Source organism: Chiloscyllium punctatum, chromosome 36 (genome assembly GCF_047496795.1).
Source record: "Chiloscyllium punctatum isolate Juve2018m chromosome 36, sChiPun1.3, whole genome shotgun sequence".
Lineage (NCBI taxonomy): Eukaryota > Metazoa > Chordata > Chondrichthyes > Orectolobiformes > Hemiscylliidae > Chiloscyllium > Chiloscyllium punctatum.
The window spans coordinates 11307523-11325631 of record NC_092774.1 but is presented as its reverse complement, the minus strand read 5'-3'; the positions used below and the strand labels follow the sequence as shown (position 1 = coordinate 11325631).

The following is an 18109-nucleotide window of genomic DNA, read 5'->3' as shown; positions in this document are numbered from 1 at the left end:
ATATTCTCTTCTTTGTGATTCATTCCGTAATGTTGTGAATACAGTTTTGTCTGTTTTAAAACCTGGCAGTCAACCTAGCTAACTCACTCCGTGTAAATTTCACTGATCGCTTATCGAAGCACATTGCAAAGTTTTGGTCTGGGCTGCCTGCTTAAGAATGTTTTGAGCGGACTGGCCTAGTCCATAACAATTGTGAGTGGCTGAGACAGAATCTTTAAGATGGTGGTGTTCCCATATGTCTGCTGATCCTTCTACTTCCAGGTGGAAGTGGAAGCAAGTTAGAATGTGCTTGCTGAGGATCTTAGCTAAAAGCAGGTGGAGGCAGTAGATGCTTGTGAAGGTTATGCCAATCAGACGGACTGCTTTGCCCTGGATGGTGTCAAGAATCTCCAGAATATTTGGAGCTGCACTCATCCAGACAAGTGGGGAGTATTCCATCACACTACAAACTTGTGCCTTGTCGATGATGGACAGGCTTTCAGGAGGCAGGAGGTATATGTTACTCGCTGCATTAATCCTAGTCTCTGCTCTTGTTAATACATTTCGGTGTTGTGTCCAGTTGAGTTCTTATTCTTTAAATCCCGCACGAGGTAGACAGTGGGAGATTCGGTGAAGTTACGTTGCATTAAATGAAATTCCACTATTTTTCTTTCATGTTTCCTTCAACTGTGATTTGACCTGTTCTTTCAAATCATCCTTGTTATTTTTCTCTTTCTTCCATTTCTTCTTCAATCGTTTCTCATCGTTCGGTCCTCTGCAAGTATTATTAAAGTATCTCTCCCGTTCTCCTTTTCTCCATCATTCTTTCAGGTTTGCAAACATATACTTCCTTCACCTCCATCCGCTTCTCCAATTGCCTTCACTTCTGAGCATCTTTAAATTAACCTGTTCCATACTTTCGGGTGTATTTTGCTCTCATTTCCATTATCTCCGATTTTGGCACCCAGAATTAGTAACACCGTTTCTTCAAACTCACCAGACTGGAACTCCCACTCTGTGCTGGTTTTAGTATGCGCTCTCCATCTGTTTGCCACACTGTGACTTCATTGCACAGAGGTAGATGGCAGTGTCATTCAGTCTGGCGTCTTTCACAGTCAGGATGCTGATTTTGTAATCTCCACTGATCGAAGCAGTGATCCTCTCGGGCTGATCATTTTCCCTGTTGGACATAACCAGATACTGGGGTGGTTGATTCGGGACCTGTCTGTACCAGTGTATTGCGCCCAACATAGTGGCAATGGAGCAATTCATGGACACAATTCCCACTTCACTAACAACCATCCACGGAGGAAGTTGCATTACATCACCTTCTCCAGTCACATCCGTGGAAGTCAGAGCAGAAAACATCAGGAGGACTCTGCAAATTCGGAACATTATCAGATTGCAAGAATAGTGGCAAAAACAATTGTCCGCAAGGTTCCGTTGAGGAACTGGGCGCAATTGTTACATTTACACAAGTAACTCTTGACGTCTATCGCAGACAAGCCTTGCTAATGGAGTAGCAGAAGAAGCAGAGTCTTGGTGTTTGTTCCTGTAACAAGCCTCTCACATTGAAAGTTGCTCAATGTCTGGAAGGTCACTCCTCCTTCAGCCGTCGTCGTCAATATTTATCCCAGATTCACACTGCCATCTAGTTGCAAGTACAAATAGTTGCGACATCCAATCACAATTCATGCGATACTGCTCAATAAAAGCAGATATGTCCTCCTCCCCAGGAGAACACTGTGAGCAGCTGAGAATCTGCATTTCAATTTCATTTGCAGAAGCCAATGATTTCAGACAATGTTGCTCCTGCATTGTAACCAAAGCTTTATTACTCAAGGCAATTTTTGATGAATGAAGCAGTAGAATAGAATGTTGCTTTGACTGCATTCACTAAGCAGATACATTGCAATCGCATTTATTTAACTTCACTTTACCTTATTGTAAAAGTAACTCCTATATCTATATCAGATGCACTGCAGTTTGTCAAGTAAATGGCTCATGGCCACATTGTTCTCGACAATTAGAGGTAGATTTTGGATTAGTTGTGCTGGAAGAGCACAGCACTTCAAGCAGCATCCGAGGAGCAGCAAAATCGACGTTTCGTGCAAAAGCCCTTCGTCAGGTATAAAGGCAGAGAGCCTAAAGCGTGGAGAGATAAGGTAGAGGAGGGTGGGATTGGGGAGAGAGAAGCATGGAGTACAATAGGTGAGCAGGGGAGGGGATGAAGGTGATAAGGCAGGGAGGAGGGTGGGGTGGATAGGTGGAAAAGAACATAGGCAGGTAGGACAAGTCATGGGGACAGTGCTGAGCTGGAACTTTGGAACTAGGGTGAGGTGGGGGAAGAGGAAATGACGAAACTGTTGAAGTCCACATTGATGCCTTGGGGTTGAAGTGTTCCGAGGCGGAAGATGAGGCGTCTGGTGGTGAGGGAGCGGTGGTAAAGGAGGCCCAGGACTTCCAAGTCCTCGGCAGAGTGGGAGGGGGAGTTGAAATGTTGGGCCACAGGGTGGTGTGGTTGGTTGGTGCGGGTGTCCCGGAGATGTTCCCTAAAGCGCTCTGCTATGATGTGTCCAGTCTCCAAAATGTAGAGGAGACCACATTGGGATCAACGGATGCAATAAATGATATTAGTGGATGTGCAAGTAAAACATTGATGGATGTGGAAGGCTCCTTTATGGCCTTGGAGAGAGGTGAGGGAGGAGATGTGGGCACAGGTTTTACAGTTCCTGCGGTGGCAGGGGAAAGTGCCAGAATGGGAGGGTGGGTCGTAGCGGGGTGTGGACCTGACCAGGTAGGCACGGAGGGAACGGTCTTTGCGGAAGGTGGAAAGGGGTGGGGAGGGAAATATATCCCTGGTGGTGGGGTCTTTTTGGAGGTGGCGGAAATGTCGGCGGATGATATGGTTGATGCGAAGGTTTGTAGGGTGGAAGGTGAGCACCAGGGGCGTTCTGTCCTTGTTACGGTTGGAGGGGTGGGGTCTGAGGGCGGAGGCGCAGGATGTGGACGAGATGCGTTGGAGGGCATCTTTAACCACGTGGGAAGGGAAATTGCGGTCTCTAAAGAAGGAGGCAATCTGGTGTGTTCTATGGTGGAACTGGTCCTCCTGGGAGCAGATACGGTGGATGCGGAGAAATTGGGAATACGGATGGCATTTTTGCAAGAGATACGGTGGGAAGAGGTGTAATCTAGGTAGCTATGGGAGTCTCTGGGTTTGTAAAAAATGTCAGTGTCAAGTCGGTCGTCACTAATGGAGATGGAGAGGTCCAGGAAGGGGAGCTAGGTGTCAGAGATTGTCCAGGTAAATTTAAGGTCAGGGTGGAATGTGTTAGTGAAGTTGATGAATTGTTCAACCTCCTCGCGCGAGCACGAGGTGGCGCCAATGCAGTCATCAATGTAGCGGAGGAAGAGGTGGGGAGTGGTGCCGGTGTAATTACGGAAGATCAACTGTTCTACATAGCCAACAAAGAGACAGGCATAGCTGGGGCCCATTTGTGTGCCCATGGCTACGCCTTTGGTCTGGAGGAAGTGGGAGGATTCAAAGGAGAAATTGTTAAGGATGAGGACAAGTTCGGCCAAACGAATGAGTGTGTCAGTGGAAGGGTACTGTTGGGGACGTCTGGAGAGGAAAAAAAACGGAGGGCTTGGAGGCCCTGGTCATGGCGAATGGATGTGTCGAGGGATTGGATATCCATGGTGAAGATAAGGCGTTGGGGGCCGGGGAAACGGAAGTCTTGGAGGAGGTGGAGGGCGTGCGTGGTGTCTCAAACGTATGTGGGGAGTTCCTGGACTAGGGGGGATAGGACAGTGTCAAGGTAGGTAGAGATGAGTTCAGTGGGGCAGGAGTATGCTGAGACAATGGGTCGGCCAGGGTGGTCAGGCTTGTGGATCTTGGGAAGGAGGTAGAACCGGACAGTGCGGGGTTCATGGACTATGAGGTTGGAAGCTGTGGGTGGGAGATCTCCTGAGGTGATAAGGTTCTGTATGGTCTGGGAGATGATGGTTTGGTGATGGGGGGTGGGGTCATGGTCAAGGGAGCAGTAGGAAGAGGTGTCCTCGAGTTGGCGTTTGGCTTCAGCGGTGTAGAGGTCACTGCGCCAGACTACCACTACGCCCCCTTTATCCGCTGGCTTAATGGTGAGTTTGGGATTGGAGCAGAGGGATTGGAGAGCTGTGCGTTGTGAGGGTGAGAGGTTGGAGTGGGGGAGGGGGGACGACAGGTCGAGGCAGTTAATGTCCCGGCGGCAGTTGGAAATGAAGAGGTCGAGGGCAGGTAATAGGCCAAGGGGTCCTCGGAAGGTGGGCGGGAGTCCTGATTGTGAAAGTAAGCTCGGAGGTGGAGGCGACGGCAGAATTGTTCGATGTCACGTCGTGTATTAAATTCATTGATGCATGGACGGAGGGGGATGAAGGTGAGTCCTTTGCTGAGGACTGATCGTTCGTCCTCAGTGAGTGGGAGGTCTGGAGGGATGGTGAAAACTCGGCAGGGCCGGGAGCTGGGATCTGGTGTCGGTGTGGAGCTGGGATCTGGTGTGGGTGTGGAGCTGGGAGTGGGGTCGGAGCCAGTACTTGGAGTGGGTGTGATGGTGGGGTGAATGGGGGTCGAGGCATGAGCTGGGGTAATGTTGCCCTCGGGGTTCTGGGGTGTGGGGATAGTAACAGTGGGGTCTGTGGGGGGCGTGCAAGCATAATGCAGGTGAGTGGCGCTGGTGGAGGCGGAAGTTGTGGTGATCATGGCAGTAGGGGTGGCGGAATTCACTGAGCGTGTGCCATCAGCGATGATGCGAGCGCCGGAAGTGGATGTGGGAGTGCCCATTATGTGGGCGGAAGTGACATCATCACTAAGTGTGGGGGTGGTTACTGCGTCAGCCGCATGGCTAATGGCGTTTCCGAGGCCAGGGGAATCTTTTGGAATGTTTGAGGAGCGCTGGTTATGGAGGTGGGTGGATAAAAGTTTGTTGTACTTACAGTTTTTGACGTTTGAGATGGAATTGAAATACTGTTTGTTGAGAGTATGAATTCTCCTGTGGATGTAGTACAGAGTGGGCCCTTTGCAATTCTGAGAGAGTGTGGCCCTCAGCTGAGGCAGGACTGACTGTAGAGAGGTTAGGTGCCGGCGCATTGCTGCAAGCGTGGAGCGGAGGATCTTGAAGAAGAACTGTTACTGGTGTTTTTGAATCTGTAGTCTGTACTGTTTGTCCTGTTCGGGTCCGAACTCTGCTGGTTTAAAGGTGGTCTGGAGTCCGTGTGGGATGAGTTGGTTACGGAGGCATGCACTGAGGAAGCAAATGTGGCTGTGGTTCCGAGTTTGTTTCAAAACATGGTTGAAGAGTTTCAGAGCAGAGGAAATGACCTGGGAGTTGCAGTGGGAGAGGGACTCCCTGAGATTCTTGTAGAGAGAGGAGGAAAACTTCTTCAAGGCAGGCATCCTTGCAAGAGGATTCGCAGTAGGGATAAAATCAACAAGGTAAAAACAATGACTGCAGATGCTGAAAACCAAATATTGGATTAGTGGTGCTCGGAGAGCACAGCAGTTCAGGCAGCATCCAACGAGCAGCGAAATCGACGTTTCTGGCAAAAGCCCTTCATCAGGAATAAGGCAGTGAGACTGAAGCGTGGAGAGATAAGCTAGAGTAGGGTGGGGTGGGGAGAAAGTAGCATAGAGTACAATGGGTGAGTGGGGGAGGAGATGAAGGTGATAGGTAAAGGAGGAGAGGGTGGAGTGGAGTGGAGAGGTGGAAAAGAAGATAGGCAGGTCGGACAAGTCCGGACAAGTCAAGGAGACAGTTACTGAGCTGAAAGTTTGAAACTAGGATGAGGTGGGGAAAGGGGAAATGAGGAAGCTGTTGAAGTCCACATTGATGCCCTGGGATTGAATTGTTCCGAGGCGGAAGATGAGGCGTTCTTCCTCCAGGCGTCTAGTGGTGAGGGAGCGGCGGTGAAGGAGGCCCAGGACCTCCATGTCCTCGGCAGAGTGGGAGAGGGAGTTGAAATGTTGGGCCACGGGGCGGTTTGGTTGATTGGTGCGGGTGTCTCGGAGATGTTCCCTAAAGTGCTCTGCTAGGAGGCAGACCACATCGGGAGCAATGGTTACAATAAATGATATCAGTGGATGTGCAGGTAAAACTTTGATGGATGTGGAAGGCTCCTTTAGGGCCTTGGATAGAGGTGAGGGAGGAGGTGTGGGCACAGGTTTTACAGTTCCTGCGGTGGCAGGGGAAAGTGCCAGAATGGGAGGGTGGGTCGTAGGGGGGTGTGGACCTGACCAGGTAGTCATGGAGGGAACGGTCTTTGCGGAAGGCGGAAGGGGGTGGGGAGGGAAATATATTCCTGGTAGTGGGGTCTTTTTGGAGGTGGCGGAAATTTCGGCGGATGAGTTGGTTGATGCGAAGGTTTGTAGGGTGGAAGGTGAGCACCAGGGGCGTTCTGTCCTTGTTACGGTTGGAGGGGTGGGGTCTGAGGGCGGAGTTTCGGGATGTGGACGAGATGCGTTGGAGGGCATCTTTAACCACGTGGGAAATTGCGGTCTCGAAAGAAGGAGGCCATCTGGTGTGTTCTATGGTGGAACTGGTCCTCCTGGGAGAAGATACGGCGGAGGCGGAGTAATTGGGAATACGGGATGGCATTTTTTTGCAAGAGATAGGGTGGGAAGAGGTGTAATCCAGGTAGCTATGGGAGTTGGTGGGTTTGTAAAAAATGTGAGTGTCAAGTCGGTCGTCACTAATGGAGATGGAGAGGTCCAGGAAGGGGAGCGAGGTGTTTTTTTTACCTTGTTTTTACCTTTTACCTTTCCCATTTACGAGTGCCTGTTTAGACCTTACTCGACCAATTGCCTTCCTGAGGTGAAGCAATATGACTCTCAGTACATTTCTGTATTTTTGCAATTTTGAACAATGGATATAATAAGATTAGGAGCCGAATGGATAGAACAGAACGCACCTGAGCATAACCTTAAAGGCCAGCAGAACCTATAAGAGGCTGAGGTGTTATGAGAAGTGACAAGATATAGAACTGTCAAATCGCAGGACGTCCATTATCTTGCTCTTCCCCATCTCATGAAGCTTCCTCCTGTGAATTGATCTATGTCAGACGTTTCCTGCTCCTCGGATTTCAGGTAAGTGAAACCTCACTGACCTCATTTCAGTGAGACGTGGTACATCCTTTAAGAAATGATGGATCTTCTCCAGTTGCTCAGTTTCTGAATCAACGCCCTTATTTACATGGTATCTCACAAGTTTAGCGAGGAACTGAAGAAGGAGGAAGTCAGGACTGCAGATGCTGGAGATGAGATACAAGAGTGTGGTGCTTGAAAAAAAAACACATCAGGTCAGGCAGCATCCAAGGAGCAGGAGAATCGTAGTTTCAGGCATAAGCCTCGATCTGAATGAAGGCCTTATGCCCGAAACCGCGATTCTCCTGCATCTTGGATGCTGCCTGACCTGCAGTGCCTTTCCAGAACTACACTCTGGGCAAAGAACTGAATAGGTCGATGTTGTATCCCTTTATAAGGAGTAATTTAGTCCGTGAATGATAACCTGAACGTAATATTCTGATCATGATACTCCATTAGAACTTCAGAGTAAATATGAACCTCCTTCAAACCTAAATCTAAAAGATTGGATTTCGAATCCTAAGGCTCAAGCTGCATGATTCTCCATGGTCCATATTAAAAGAACACTGGAATGTAAAAGGCGCTGCATTCATGGATGAGTTACTTAATCCCAACTTGCATTAAAACTGTCCAGTGAAACGTAATATGTCCCATGGTCATGTTTTCAGAAACAGAACAGTGTTCACATCTGTGCCAAACGTTTATGACCCTGGAACCTGAAGCATTTCCTGCACAGGTTTCTGTTGAGGGGTCGTTTGGAGGGTAGACATGTGGAGGATGTTTTCTCTGATTGGAAAGTGCAAAAGGAGAGGCCGCTTCTTAAAAGGAGTGTAACGCCCACTCATAAAAGATATGATATATTTAGATATTATTCTCTATGGGTGGGTCATGAGGACTCATTTTCAGAAAAGGTGATAGAAGTGAATTCTTCGAATATTTTTCAAAGGAAGTAAAAATATTACTGCTAAACAACAGGATGAAAGATCATCGGGGATAAACGGGAATGCTACGTTTGGTTTCAAACAGATCAGCCATAGTTTCAGTAAATAGCAAAGCAGACTTGAGGGGACCCACGTTCTATTGCTGTACCTTGTTTCAATACTACCTCTTTCTTGTTGCTGAGAGAATCAGTGCAAAGTGACGTACCACAGTGTCAGATAGCTGAAGCTCCGAGACGGTAAGCCATATTGTTCCCCATTTGACATTGGTCTGATCGACAGAGGAATGTTCTGGGAATCTAAACTACAGCTTGGAAGGAGGACACCCCAGTTGCAGGTTCACAGGAAAAAGGGATTCCATGAGGGGACGCCCCACAACTTGCCATTAATATACTGTTTTGCATTCGTTGCTTCTCAGTAAACAAGCAATTCGCAAGAAATAAATGTAAATCACGTCCTCCTTTTTATTACTGTAAATCTTCATTGTTATTTACGATATGATTAATGGTGACAATGATAACGCTGTCTAGTCATCTTGGAATAGTTTACATCAAGATTTAACGCAAATGGTCCAGCGGCAAATTACAGATATTAAGATTATTTTTAACACTAAGAAAATTAGAGTAAATAATGACCCGTCTATTGTGTTTCCCATTGTGAGATCCCGATATACTGAGTATTAACCAGAAGGGTTTGGTGTGCATTTACTTGCACGAAATCTGCTAAATCTGTGGAGTACCGTGGGTTCCATAGCACAGCACTGCACTGCAGAGTCAGAAGTAGGTGTATTGCTGATCATGCATTAGGCAATCTGGCCAATGCTGTCAAATGTTGAAGAGAAACGTTCAGGGATGTCTGAATGTATTTTTGAATTCCTTACTACAATATGAATGACATTCCGTGGAGATTGTCCACGTGATTACGACAGCAGTAGATACATTTGATTGCTACTTATTCTTAACATGTCGGTGACTGTGACATTTCTTCCCTCTTCAATCATAATTTCAGGAACCAGCTGTGCCAATGTTGCTTGGTGGCTCCACTCAAATAGAAAACCTGGTCTAATAAACATCATCGTTATCACCAGGACATCGGTTACGATCTCAATGGGAGCAATAACTTTGTCACAATACTCGGAGAGAACGGATATATGCTGGAAAGGAGATACCTACTGTGAAATTATAGCATGTTAAGGAGCAGTGAGAGACAAGAAAGAGGTAGTGCGACGTAATTGCGAAGCATTGCAATCCACGCTATTCCCTTTGGAGCAAACATACACATAACTGCCCTCCTGCAGCGGAGTGCAACTAATGACAATCCACATAGAATGGGCAATGTGGTCAGACTGAGAACAGCAAAAAAAAAAGCTGATGGCGCTGTAGCCATTGATGTGCTACTCTGATACCCAATTTCAAAAATGCCTGATACACGTGACCATGGCTTCTGTGGCAGGGAATTATACTCAGGCCCTGGCGATCCAAACACTGAATCTTGACAAAGGCAATGATGTTGACCTCAAGCCTTAAGATCCGAATTGTGTCATTTCTTCATGTGATCTCCCAGTCCCAAGACACCAATTTCTTTGACATTAAAAAAAATCGGTGGAGCACAAGTGACTTCTACAGACAATATGACCTGTTGCTGTGAATTCAGGTTTGAAATGGACATTGAGTTGAAATAGTACCATAAACTGCTGATGTACAACCTTCAATTTCCAAAATCCACGAAAACAACCTCCTAAATTGTCCATAACTTCCTTACATAATTTTGATGTGATGTTTTACCCGTGGTCTGATTGTATTTCTGTTGGTAGTCCGTAACCCATGAAAAATTTGAGTAATTCCTTTCCAATACTTTTACATATGATATTGCTTACTGGAACACCCTTGGGAATCTAGCCGACACATGCATTATCGTGAGCAAATACTGATTCCCACATTTTGTCTTTGGTCGGGGACCCGCACAATCAAAAAAGACACTGGTAATAGGAAATGTTTTGTAAAAGTTTTTAAAATATTTTCATTCGAAATATTTATTTAAAAAGGTTCCTCAAATGCACAAATAGATATTAAACGTGCGGGTTTTATTACAAGCTGTGGTTTTTCAATTATCTGACATTTATGACACGCCTGGGAAAAATTCCACTACATCGTTGTGTAGTCCAGGCCAGTAAATCTGTTTCTGCATTTTCGCTTGTGTTTTCGCTATAAGTTCATGTGTCAGTTAGCCATTTATTAACTTCACAGGCCTGATCCTTCCGTCAATTATTTTACAGGAAGTTACAGTATGTGAAAAGGACCTACCATCATTTCAGTGAATACTACCTAGAATTACTTACTGTTCCCTCCGTCATAGTGCGTTGGCTCGTTCTGATAGACATTGTATATGCATATTATCTGTATTTCTATGACATTCCTCTATATCTATATTTAGGACTGATCGCTAATTTCATCAAATACGATTAAAATAACTAGGTTTTCGAGTAATCTAAGTATAAATGCGCATGACAACATTGGTTAAAATTTTCTTACTTTCCAACACAACCACCAATATGATCAGAAACATGCTAGAGGGTATCTGGCAGTGAATTTCCTAGCATCAGGCTGCAGTTAGGGTTAAAAGAAATCGACAAGTCTTTCAAAAGCATAGAGGAGTTTGATGTGCCTCACTCCAAACGAAATGTTTCGGTATTCTGATTCCTCCAAGCATCTTTGCAATCAATTGAACAGGAAGCACATGCAGGGTGGACACAGACCTCGAGGTTTAACCTTCGTTCTTTCTAATCCATGTACTCCAAGCACATCTGGGAGCCATCACAATAATTCATTAAGCTTTGAGTCGGCAGTTATTCTGGCTACACCATCCGTTTGCTGATGCCATTTTGACCCGCTTGCATTACTGGCAATTTTGCTGCCACTGTTTCATAGCTGTTATTGTTTGCACAATAGAGAACTCAATTCACAAAAATGTCATCAAAATGTTCATATAGTAATTCCAGGCTCTTCGATGCTACATCAAACAATGTAAACATCAATCTCTTCCGATGCATGCATCAATCACAAGCCAGCAATACTAAATTCCAGAATTATGATCTCATAAACAAAACCAGAAATTGTCGCTCAATCAAGATGTCATTTTCGAAGTTGTTGATGCCATTTTTCCTCAGCATGCAGAGATTATAATTGCACAGCAATTACGAAGTGTTGACATCTTTATCGTCAGAAATAAAGACGAAATGAGGAATTTTACAAGGCAAACGGATAAGCAAAAATATTGTAGACAAGCTCCAAATAACACGCAAATATAAAAGGGGTATCTCACTACTAAGTGCCTTTAGAGAACAATAAAACAAGAAATAAAGCACAAAATGAGATGAATGAAATACGTACTTAATGAAGTACGTGTCTTAATAATGTCATCTTCAGAAAGCTGTGTTGTGCTTACCAACGTATTTCCACATGGATAAAAAGAAAGGACAATGGATTGATGTTTTCACTCGATTAAATTAAGGTAGTGGCAAATTCTAATCTGAATGCTATTGTACAGGAAGATGATTGAAACGTAAGTCTTTTGGGGAACATGACCATCACCTTGAGCATCACTCTTTTAGTTTTCATCGCACAAACCTAATTCAGATCATGAATTTTATTTTGATTTACATTGCAATATGCATTTGGGTTTATGAAGAAAGGTACCGATTGAGAGACGACCAAGTGACGGACATTGTCAGCCAACTCTCTTTGGTACGTCCTGAAACCATCAACTGTCTCTCCAAATAAAAATCACAGGTGTTTGAAAGGGGGCAGATCAAGTCGCTGAAAGATATAGAGAAAGAAAAAGAAATCAGAAAATAGACATTTAGATTCAACCTGAAATAAATAGACTGAGAAATCACAAACTGAGGGATCCGAAGGTAAGCAAGCAACGCATACCAATAAGGAGAAATTGCAAAAGGATCACAAAAAATGCGACTGGAGAAATAAGCATAAAATGGTTGAAAATAGTGAGCAGAAAACACAATTGCTTCTACAATCTCCAAAAAAACATATGTCTTCTCTCAGTTACTCTACAGATAACGATATTCAACAATACTTCATGCTTTGTCGTGCAGCATAATTTGCACAGAGACAACACAAGAGGACGCCACAGTCACGCATATAGCACATTCTCTCAGCTAATAGTCGAGCAGCAAAACATCGCCAGTCTCTTCTTCAGCTTCCCTTTGCTGTCCTCGGTCTGGCCAGATTGCCAACTCAGTTTGTCATTCATTAGATTAGACATGAATTGGGTGAGCGAATGTACTTTTCTTCTGACAATGGGCAATTTGGACGGCACTCTGGAATCACACCGCAATATGCAGAAGCTTCTTTTTCTGCTCCTGACCATTTTGTTATTTCCCAGTAAGTATCTCCTTTCCAGCATATATCCATTCTCTTCGAGTGTTGTGACGAAAGTATCGTTGCAGGTTGGATATGAACGTAGTAAATAGTGACGACCATGATGATTATTGGACGTGGTTTTCGCTTTGAGTGGAACCATCAAGCAACTTTGGAACTGCTGGTCCCTGAAATGATGGTTCAAGTTGGAAGAAGGGTCGCAGTAACCTGCAGCTTCAAAAAAAAGTTGTAATCAAATGTAGATGTACTGAATATGTCTTCATCTTAGACAACCTCTACGGAATGTTATTCATATTTTAGGAAGGAATATAAAAAGAAATCCAAACGTCACTGAATGTTTCTCGTCAACGTTTGAGAGCAGTGTCAACACGACCAAACTGACAATCAACAATACACTTACTTCTGACTCTAGTCTAATTCTGTGCTATGTATCTCACAGTGCATTCAAGATGTAGCAGAATCCCTACACAAATATAAACGCCATTGTATTCAATTATTGCTTAGAAGTGCGAGATATTGCACCAAGCAATTAGAATCGGCTGTCCATTGCCTACCATAAGCTTGGTTAGTGTTAAAATATTCATTTTGTTTTTCATTTATCACGTGCTATGCTACTTCATCACGTGATATAAAATCTTCAAAGAAGACTAATCAACGTTATCATTATCAAAATTAATTACTTCGCAACTAACAACAAAGATTTATAGCAATCAGAGTTTACATTTATTTCATGCGAATTAACTGGTCAAACAGAAGGAATAGATTTTTAGGACGTTGTGGGGTTTATTCCTCATGATACCTCTTTTGCCTGTGACCTGCAATCGGGCCTTCATTTATCTTTGTTGCAGTTTAAATTAAAAGAACACCACCACGGATCAGACCAATTGATAATTGGGAATATCATCCAATGTACTGATTTTAAAAATCGACGCCCTGGCTGTCTGACACCATGGTGCATTACTGTGCGATGTCTATTTGTAATATGAATGAGGGAACATTGGAACAAGGACCAGGATTAGACTACGTGACACGTAGAGTGTGCTTCACTTTTAAATAAAATCATGACTGTTCTGATTGCAACCAGACATCGCATTCCAATTTAACCTCTCAGACCTTTCACACTCTTGTTTATCAATAACCTATCTACTTGAGCCTTGTAAACGTTCAAATACACAGCGTCTGACGGTTGTTCAGGATGTGAGTTCAAAAGATTAATAACATCTGAAACCCGCACGTGGAGGAAACATCTGGTATAGTTTAACCCGTAGTGGAAATCTGTATGAAATTGCGAAGGGCAAGATAATGGATGCCCTGCCGGTGTCTTGTCGATTCTCAATACATCCGAAAGTCTTGTGGGCTCTGCTGGCCATGAAGATGATGCTCAAGTGCCTTCCACCAGGTCCACTCGGCTCCTTAACCTATTGCATCCTTTTTCCAAACGTACAAAAATAACAGACAGGGTGTGAAAATTGTTTTCCTGCACATCAGGAAGGTATTTGATAGAATATGGTATAAAGGGACTCTCACAAACGTGAGCGAGTGGGGATGGGGCTGAAACTCTCTGATGAATTCAATTTGAAACAAGTACTCAGTTTTTCCAAGGAGACATTCATTGAACATGAGGTACTGACTAGCACTGATATACTGCTCAGGTAAAAGGTTCCTTTACCACCTTATAAAATTCGATAGCACATTTGATGTTGGTGCCTTATTTTTTATTTGTGGCTGCATGCATGAATGCGTCGATACGTATCTGTCACTTGGTCATGACTGTGTCTGAGTGTTACCAAAGGTTGGCTGCTGGCCACAGGAGGGCACTCTATGATTATTTGTTGAAGATCATTATTTCCCGTCATGTGGTTGTTCGAAAAAAATGAAAATGGGCGGGGTGATAAAGGCTAATCAAACACCACATCCCCGGCTGTTTGAATTTCTCCACTTCCAGATATGGTACGGAGAGTGATTAGTGTCGCAACTTCTGGAGATCAGATGGGAATAATGGGATTAAAACTCTGCCTGGCTCTGGGTATTCTCTTATTCACAGGTTTGTTCAGCTGAATCTACAGACGACATGCCCAAATACACATTGTACACATTCAATCTACAGGGGATTAGCCCTTTCCCATTCTGTCTCTAACCCACTGTGTGTCCGCTTTTTAATTTCAGAGTTGAGTAATGCAGACTCAGTGTCCCAGTCACAACAACGAGTCGAAGCATTAACGGGTGAAGACTCAGCAATAACCTGTAATTACTCGGTATCTGCTGCAACTGCAAGCTACGGCATGTTCTGGTACTACCAGTATTCACAGGAAGCTCCTCGATATCTGCTCAGAGCCGATAGTTTTGGATATAATGAGACCGTTCACGGTTTTGAACGCTTCCATGGAAATCTCAACCGGGACAAAGGCACTTTCCACTTATCAGTGAAAAACGTGAAGCTGACAGACAGTGCCGTGTATTACTGTGGATTTCGACCCACAGTGAATGGGAGTGCCTAGTGCCCTGCACAAAAACTGTGTCAGGTTGACAATCAAGGGCACCAGGAGAGAAAAATACGAACGCATTGGAAAAACAGTGAGATTCATAGGCGGGGTTTAGTGTCGAACATGAAATATCCTAAGTGGTTAAAAACCTTTGGATGTTGAGTAGATGAAATTACTTCTTGGCGACAATGGAAATATGAGGCAATCCTTTTAAAATTTCCACACCGCCACTAAAATGGAGATGATGACATGTTTTACTTCTACGTTAGAGCGTCGTTTCTCTTTGGAATTCATATTTGTCATAAAATTGCTGCTGGGCCATTGAATGTATTCAAGGTGGAATTACACTGAAAATTGATTTATGAGGGAGAAATGTATTCTGGGACCAGACACGGAAGAAGAGCTGAGGCCACAATCAGAGCAGCTGTGATATTCTGAAATGGTGAAGGGGGGTCAAAGGGATGAATGACATACTGCTGCGCCTTTCCGACTTCTATAGAACTTTGGTGTGAGTAAGCTTTTTTTAAAATTTCTAAAACGTCTGGATCATGTTCCATCAAAAGTCTGCAATCTTTTGAAAGTGATGTAATTCTAAAGCATGACTAGGGACATTGGATTTCAAACCTCTGGGGTCACAGTAGAGACTGGTAGAAGTTATGAACTTTCCACAGCAAGGTGGCTCCATGTGTAAGACTCCACAGTTTGGAGGAGCATGACGAATTTTCATTTCCTTCCTGGTCTTTTCACTGTAATGCTTAATTGAGCACCTTTGCTGCAGACGTTGACTTAGACCTGAGTATTTAATAAATTTTGCATTACTTCCTGTTTCAGTTTACCTACAGAGAGCTATTTGCTTCCTTGAGGACGTAGCCATTAAGCTTGAAATGAAATTGAAATAAACCAAGACAGAAACATAATGTCTGATAGTTTGAGACTGAACAAGGGGGTGAGAAAACCATAAAGATATCAGGAAAATGACTGGAGACATTCAACTGCAATTCACCATGAACTAACTTCGAGTCATATATTGTTGAGGTAAGAAAAACCAGTCAATCGGAACAAGGAAAAGAATCCTCAATTGCCTCGGAATTGAAGCCTATTTTTGATCTGGGCTCAGTCACGTCAAAATAAATCAAGAAGTGAATGGTTTACTGTCGAGCATTATGCCACGTATTCCATATATATCTTGCTGCTGATGATAATGGCTGTGCTAACTGTTTAGTCTGAGTTAATTAGGTCAAAATGCATTTCATCAGTTGCATGGCTGATGTTTGACACCTTATACTTTTTTAGAGGAAGGTGTTGCCTAAATTCGCTTTCCTGGAATCTACGTTTCAGGAAGGTCAGACTAGGTTCTGAAATATCTTTACCCAACAAAATACAGTACATCATCAGCCAAATTGTCCATTCAGTTTCCTGTGGAAACTCCGAGATATTTACTGAGAAGTTTCGACAATGAACAGGGCGATCGGTCTCCAGATTGCTCACACAGGATTTCTGCTACTCTTGAAAAAGAAAACAAAGCATGTTCTTTAAACATCGCTTCTGCGCGTGTCTCTTACGCTGTTGTATATTACTGTGTGCTGACCCCATACTGACAGGAAGTCACTGGAACTCTGGACAAAAACCGACAAAGCAATCATACTCTACCCCACCCCCAATGCACACATACAAACAGATCTATGAGCACTATTGTAAGCTCTTAATACATTCAAATGCAAACTACAAAGATCAGCTGTTGAGAATGATTTCCTTCTGAACTTCAATTTTGTGTTCTGCCCTAAATCCCTCCTTAGTTTGGGTTTAAGTGTTGTTCGTACTTGGCAAGCAATATTCTTAATGGCGAGCTAGGGCACTGTTACGATAAGCTATCACAAATCATTGATTGAGATTAAAGACTGTCTCCGGTAAACGCCCCATAATTAGATTAAGAACCTATTTTACTTATATTCAGTACATCAGAAGAGGAGCCATTGCATTGTCTTTGAATTTCATTCTCAATGATTTTGAAAGGTTAGTGTGTCTTCGAGGAAAAATATATATTTGCGATTTGTGCTGCGCAATGAATGCTTGGTGGCGAACCATGGTCTAATTAAGTCGTGGAAACATTCGAAGTGAACAGCTCTCTGATATCAAGGCAGGAGAACGAAATGCCTTGAGCTTATTGGATGCTGCCTGGCGACGCTTATGTGAAAGAACCAGTCGGCAGTAAGACCGGATATGACAGAATATCAACTGTTAAAGTCCCTTAACTTCATTTCGGATTGTTCAATCCCCCCACAGAGCAGAGATAATTCAGTTCCAGTTCCCACTGTTCAAACTTACCATTTGCTTGGCAAACATGTTGTGTGTTACATTTTATGCATTGATGACATGTGCAGCATTCTTAACTGGTATGTACAAGAAGTTGAAAATGTTGCTGATAATTGAGAATGTCAATACATGGTGACCTTCCATGTAACTACTGTTTCCTCTGTATGTGCGATGTATTTTCGCATCTTGTTGACATTATTTGGTTAACACGTGAATGTGAAGCTTAATTTTTGTTGCTTTTCAATTTTGCTTCAGGTGTTAATTGTGCAGACTGGATTTCACAAGAGCTGACTGCAACAAAAGTATTCGAAGGAAACTCAGTGACCATTAATTTCAGATACTCGACCAAATTGACGTCATATTCCTTACAGCTGTATCGTCAGTACCACGCAAAAGCTCTCACGTTCTTGATATCCATCCCAAACTATGGAGATCCTTTCAGAGCAGACGGAGTGGGGACTCGATTTTCATCGTCTCTGGACACTTCGAACAGCCAAGGCAATTTCACCATTAGTGAGCTGCAGCTGTCTGACAGCGCGGTGTATTACTGCGGACTGAAAGACACAGTGACAGGACCCAGAGGGAGCCTCGTACAAAAACTCTGCCACAATGCAACGAAGCCGCACTGAATGGTGGGTGTGCAGAGAGAAGGAAAGGGGCGTCCGGCATAAGGTTGCAGAGAAACATTTACTTCCAAAATATTATTCTAACAAAACCACAAAATTAAAACATATCCAAATATTTCATAATCTAAGAGTAAACAGTCCACCATTGGGGCAGGTTTCCTCTGCCTCTTATATCGAATACATTCTGACAATCCATGGAGGTGATTCGGGAATGTCTCCTTTCTGGTTATATCGATTAAAACCTTTGCGACAAGAAAGT

General features: G+C 43.9%; 3 gene segments (V, D, J or C); 2 read left to right on the top strand and 1 right to left on the bottom strand.

The window, feature by feature from the left end:
• Nucleotides 1-1005: 1005 nt before the first annotated feature.
• Nucleotides 1006-1374, bottom strand: LOC140459999 (T cell receptor alpha variable 26-2-like). The segment is given in 1 exon segment: nt 1006-1374. A coding segment is annotated over 1 exon segment (369 nt).
• An 8093-nt stretch (nt 1375-9467) lies between these two features.
• LOC140459998 (T cell receptor alpha variable 16-like) lies at nt 9468-14926 on the top strand. The segment is given in 2 exon segments: nt 9468-9531; nt 14595-14926. Coding segments are annotated over 2 exon segments (396 nt in total).
• Nucleotides 14927-15567: 641 nt separating this feature from the next.
• On the top strand, nt 15568-17853 carry LOC140459997 (T cell receptor alpha variable 19-like). The segment is given in 2 exon segments: nt 15568-15598; nt 17480-17853. Coding segments are annotated over 2 exon segments (405 nt in total).
• The last annotated feature ends 256 nt before the right edge of the window (nt 17854-18109 follow it).